This window comes from Embiotoca jacksoni, unplaced genomic scaffold, assembly GCF_022577435.1.
Source record: "Embiotoca jacksoni isolate LCO1_2020_lvr unplaced genomic scaffold, fEmbJac1.0.p SCAF_6, whole genome shotgun sequence".
Taxonomy (NCBI): domain Eukaryota; kingdom Metazoa; phylum Chordata; class Actinopteri; family Embiotocidae; genus Embiotoca; species Embiotoca jacksoni.
Window position 1 is genome coordinate 15,509,577 of NW_027185414.1, and position 6,051 is coordinate 15,515,627.

The following is a 6,051-nucleotide window of genomic DNA, read 5'->3' on the forward strand; positions in this document are numbered from 1 at the left end:
AAATCAGTCTTTTAACATAACTTCATTTAATCCTTTTTACAGTCTTGTTTCCAGTACGGGCACATTAAGATTCTTATTCACATGTGGCCGTGATCTTCTAATTCGATATACGATGTACAAAATAATCTTCTCGGCTCTGTGGTCAGACGGACATGTAACATGTTTCGATTCCATACGATATAACAATGATAGCATGAAAGGGGCTTGCGGTGATCGGCCTACAAACAATTTGACAAAAGGGCCAATTTTCAATACCCTGTATTGGTCTTTTTTTTTTAAGAGAAATATGATTTTAAAAAGGACCTGAATAAAAAAATTAATCGGTTATTTTCAAGTGTTTATGTTTTTTCCTCGACCTCAGGCCGACTTGAACTGCAACATTCAAGATGATACAGGATCTTTCTATGGAGTCACGAGTCAGTATGAGAGTTCAGAGAATATGACCATTACATGTTCAACAAAGGTTTGCTCATTTGGCAAGCAGGTGGTCGAGAAAGTCGAGGTATGGACTAATTTTTATCCTGGGAATCTGAAAATGTACTAAAATTGTGACGTGCATTAAACATCTTATTTTAGAAATCTGTTATGTGTCACTTTTAAACCTCTTTTTCTCTCTTTTTCCTCAGACTGAATATGCACGGTTTGAGAATGGACGCTTTGTCTACCGGATAAGTCGATCTCCCATGTGTGAATACATGATCAACTTCATCCATAAACTAAAACATCTGCCGGAGAAATATATGATGAACAGTGTGCTGGAGAACTTCACTATCTTATTGGTAATAACCTCACTGACCTGACTGACCTCTCCAGGACTCATTCTTCTTCTCTATGCTGTCAAGATGTGGTGGTGGCTCCAGCTGGCTTTTAAAAAAAAAAAAACGGGGGGTTTGGCCGGACCCTGAGATGAGTTCCTCTGGCTAGTCTTACATTCCTCTCATTCCACAGGGGATGAAACTCAGTGAGAGGAGCCTCATTATCTGCAGGGGAGAGGGAGGATAAGAGAGGGCAGGAACCCCTGTTATTAGCCATCACATGGGGTCTTAAAGTGTCATTCACTACTACAGAGAAAACAAAAAAATAAAGAAAAACACAGACATAGATCTATGTGTGGAGATGTGCACGCAAAATAGTAACCAGGCTGAAAGAATCTAAAGGCCAATGATCTTTAAACCCATTTTATGAGTCTTCTTAAGCTTGTTTCCCAAAAGGATGAACTAATACACTTTTAGAAATGGCCGTAGATTAAGAAGTCGCTCCCATCCACCTGTTGAAGGCTAAGAGCATGGAGGAAACATGAAACCTCCTGGAGGAACCAGAAACATGATGAACAGACTCTTTGATGTCAGTGGTCACAATAAAATGATAAAAATGATACATTGACCTCTGTCACTTCCCGCTGAATAGAAATAGCACTTTCTGAAGTTCCAGTTTCCATATTTATCTATTTATTTATGGTGGCCTCGATGGTTGCCACGAGATTGTACACAATATATGTAATACGGGGGTGGTGATTTTCACACTGATGATTCGGAGCTTCATAAAACAAAGGATTTGTTGTTGTTTTGTTTGTGCAAGATACAAAAAATGTAACTTCATTTCAAGAACACAAATCATTAAGACAGCAAGCAAACGCTTGATGACTGAACATGATGCTCCGTCTTCATACCAAACAGATTCAGAGCTTGTCAGCTGTGTCGCTCACTCTTAATTTACACTTTTACCTTTGGAGATCAATCGATTTTTGGGGGGGAATTGAAATTGAAATGTATGAACTATCCTTATGCACAGAACGCGTTGTAGGTTTTCTCCCTCTCATAAACTGATATTTATAAAACCAACACTGGTGCTGAGACTGAACAGTTCACTTACACAGTTTACTATAGGAGGAGGAAATGACAACTTAAATGATAAAACATTGTTTATTAGCCAATTTCCAAAGACTGTCTGGTTTTGTAGTGTACAAATTTATGTTTAAATTGATTATTTATTTATTTAGTTATTCGTTATTTAAATTGACGACTATTTTTTTTTTATCAGTTCCGTCGTTCTTATTTGTTCTGGATGTCCCCGTTTATGATCTCACCATTTATCTTCGATAGTTAAACGCTGTCAAGTTTATTCCAAAAGTGGCATCAAAACTATAATTAATTATTTTTCTAACGTTTGATAGCGACAGTTTGCACGTGACTTTAATACAGATGCTCTAATATGTAAACAGATGATTAGAGTGATTCAACATTCATTCATGGCAAACAGCGGTAGTGAAACCAGACTCGTGTCCACCGGTTGAGTTTTACAAAACGGAACCATGCGTATACACAGTTTCATAATAGTGAATGTATTTTTCTGTCTTTGTACATATAAGCAGTTCTGGCAGTTTCTGTGTTACCTTGACAGTTATTGCAACTCTTTTTTTCTGTGTTTGAAAGCAAACTCCAAACGCCTCTCGACCTGAAAGTGACTTTTTCTTTCCGTTGCAGGTGGTGACGAATAGAGCCACCCAGGAGACGTTGCTATGTATGGCGTGTGTGTTTGAAGTTACAAACAGTGAGCACGGCGCCCAGCATCATATCTACAGACTGGTAAAGGAATGAACTGCTCCAATCCTTCCCACCCAAAACAAATCTCCTCCTTATAATAGACTTACCAACCTCAAAACAAGTGGCAGTGCCTCTAAATGAAAGTCATACCTACAATGCTCTTCGGTCAAGGTATCGGGTGAAGTCAGTTGTTATAAATGGGTTTTAATATAAGTGTTTGTTCTTTGACTGCAGCTGTGAATTGCGGTACAGTTTTATGTTTAAATATGGGAATTCTCATTTTGAATACTTTGCGTTGGTCTCTGTTGGGTATAAATGTGTCTGTTCTTAAAGAATTGACTAGATTCATTTGGTAGATGGAAATATTTGTGTTGTCTTCTCCTGCTTTGTTATGTAAACAAAAAAAAAAGGATGCAGGCTTTTCTATCAGCAGCCTGATGTGGTCTGTGTAATATGTTTGAGGGTGTTTTCTATGTCTGTACTTCATAATTTGTGAGCATACATACTGTAGATATACAGAAATGCACCCACAGCCAATAGATTTTCCAAAGAAACAAAACACTATATATACAGTAGCTGAAAGCAAGTGGTTGTGAATATTACAAAATTTATATTTCTTTAGAAAAAAAAAAAGAAACTCAGCTTTCAGTTGTATATCTATCCCAGTTGAAGCACTCCAAGTGTTAGACACCACCAACAGAATGAATGCACTGTGAAAATACTACGAGCGTTTTGCCTACACCTGCTCCATAAGTCGTACCGCCTGCTCAGCATTTCTGTGCTGCAAACAAGTCTTTCCTCTATGACAGAGTTTTTAGGTTTTAGACAGGTGAAAGTAGTGCTAAAATTACTGAAAGCGGACTCTCATCTGGTCCAAAAGCACTTTGTTCGCCTTAGAGATGCATACTGTTCTGTTAGATCTGTGGTTTTGGAACGATTAAAATGATTGTGACAGTACAAGTCACTTGGAGACAGCATGCCTTGTTCAGTATGCTGTGGCTTTGCCCCCTGAATATCTTTCCCCTCTGGGATCGTGGTGTAATAACGACAAGCCAGGGTGTTGCTGCCTTCACGGTCACACTTTGTTCACATGTTTCTGTGGCCTCGCCGATCCCGAGCCTTAAAGCTACACATGAACTCCAAAAGATGCCACTAAAACTGTGATCTCTACATGGGAAGACTCTTAATGTGTTTGCGTTGTGTAAAAAATTCACAATACAATCTGCCAAAGCGTGAGTGGACAGTGCCTTAGAATACACTCTAACATTACCCTTTGTTTTTAGTCCAAAATCCATTTGGTGGCTGACAGGCAAAAATAACTTACCAATGTAAGACTCGGTACATCTTCACATCTGAGAAATAGTTTTTTAAAATTGTGCACTCCTAGATTTTTGTTTTGTTTTTAACAGGCAGTACACTGATGTTAAATTGAGTTGGCAAATTTAAGCTCAAAAAGAGCTTATTTTTCTCTGTAATATGTTCCTGAAATATCAGTCTTTTTCTAAGAGTGTCCTATAAACATAGACTTGACTGCCTTTCCTGTTGCAGAAGACCAAAAAATACAGAGATACAGTCAATCTTTTGTCATGTCCTGCATGGTAGCAAGGAAGTGCCTTTGGTTTAAAATTTCCAGCGTCAAAAAGATCAAACAGAAATTAAAACAATTAAATGTTGCTAGACCAAAAAACGAGACACAAGTGAAACCCATCACCACATTGCCTTTTAAAGGACTGTATTGACAGCAGGGGAAAGATAGATCCTGGTCAAATAAATAATGTATTCATTTTCATTACATTGTAAATTGATTTTTACAAATTATGTATTTAAAGAAGAAACTATTCCTTTGCTTCAGGTCAACTAGTTTGTCTGATATACAGCCACTGACCGCATGCAGGATGTCAACTCAAAAACACTGAAGCTGTCTGCTTCATGCACACTTGCAGGTTCAAGTGTTTTTAAAAAGGATTTTGGGAACATTACAGCTTCCTCTTTCCAGTGACCGCATGTCCGCAAACAAGATGAAAACCACAGAAAACATCAGACTTTTACAATGAAGGTGCAGACACAGCTGTGAGGTTGACAAGGCAGTGGCCGACGCAAGCTTTTTACCATTTATAAAAACATCCAGAACAAAACGGTTACTTAATCAGTTAATTCTACAGTACAAACTCTAAAATCTAATTTATGACTGTTGTAATGTGGTTAAACCTGAAATTTTTTTCAAAACCTGTTGCAGAAACTCCTTTTTTCTTTTCTTTTGGTTTTTTTTTACAACTGCTTGTGTGGACGAGGGCATCAAGGCTAAAACTTCCACTGTCGGGATCAGAATTCCTCAAACATTTACGGCTTTTTACAAAAAAATTATATTCATCGAAAGTATTTTAATCAAAGAAGCTCTAAATAACTGCAGACAATGTCTCTGGTGGATGCAGAGGAAGTTCAATCATTCAGTATTTTGCCACAGTCCTGTGGACACTGTGGAGATTTAATAGGCTTTTCTTATGTTTACCCTGTGTATCTGTTCACATTTATTGATTGCGTAGTGAGATGTTCCTGTTTTCTTATTGTACTTGTATACAGTCGTACTTGTACGTTTGTGATGACATTGTCTGTATATTTCAAGCCCAGTATGATGGTAATGATGTTGCTGCTGGTGCATTTTGACAATTTAACACTAAAACAGCAGGACTGATGCCCGTGATGGCACGAATGTCTGGTGGACCCACACACACACACACACACACACACACACACACACACACACACACACACACACACACAAGCAGCCAAGTCGAGGGATCATGCTACAAACATATCAGCAGTTTAGCTCTTGTTATTGTATTTTTTTTATTTTTGTTTCTAAGAGTAGGTACTGGTACCTTTCTGTTTTATGACCATTTGGCATGGTGGCTTTAAAGTGATTCTTGACATAGCTCACATATAGCTGTCATTCGCACATATGGGTTTTGTGTGCAGATGTTGTTGTTTTTTGTACAAAGGTGCTTTGTATAAAATTCTATCTTAGCTTTTTCTTGGTACAGATGTGCGATATCTTTTCATATCCATGACGGTAAAGTGTTGGAGCAACGGAGAGAAAGAAAAGAAGCTCTGCTGTGTCTCTGTGTTCTCCATATGGTCTCGTCTTTGCTCCGTAACATTATGATGCCTTCTTGACAACAGTAGATATTTTGTAGCTTTCTAGATACTTTGTATGTATGCAATATTGAAGTTAAATAAATCGGAAAAATCACGACTTATTTTTGTTTTGACTTCAGTAAAACATAAATGCTGAATCAGTAACTGCTGCTGTGTTTTCAGAGAGTGCAGAAGATAGTGAGAAGTCTGGTCTGAGGCGCCACCTGTTTGAGTCTTTAACTGTGGAAACCTCACATCAACAGTAGATGGAGCCGGTCACTCGTTTTATTTACCGCCCATTTCACAGGCAAGTAAAGATATCTTAACGTATACTCCTGCAGTAACACAAACCTCCACCAGAGGGACGCATTCC

General features: G+C 38.2%; 1 protein-coding gene across 5 annotated transcripts in view; it reads left to right on the forward strand.

Moving 5' to 3' along the window:
• Positions 1-5,796, forward strand: part of tead1b (TEA domain family member 1b) — a 47,849-nt gene extending 42,053 nt beyond the window's left edge. For all 5 annotated transcript variants that reach the window (XM_069173812.1, XM_069173811.1, XM_069173813.1 and 2 more), the window contains 3 exons: positions 362-502; positions 627-779; positions 2,484-5,796. In XM_069173812.1, the coding sequence (XP_069029913.1) occupies positions 362-502; positions 627-779; positions 2,484-2,597 (408 nt within the window). In that variant the 3' untranslated portion in view covers positions 2,598-5,796. The remainder of the gene's footprint in view (positions 1-361; positions 503-626; positions 780-2,483) is intronic.
• Positions 5,797-6,051: the final 255 nt, after the last annotated feature.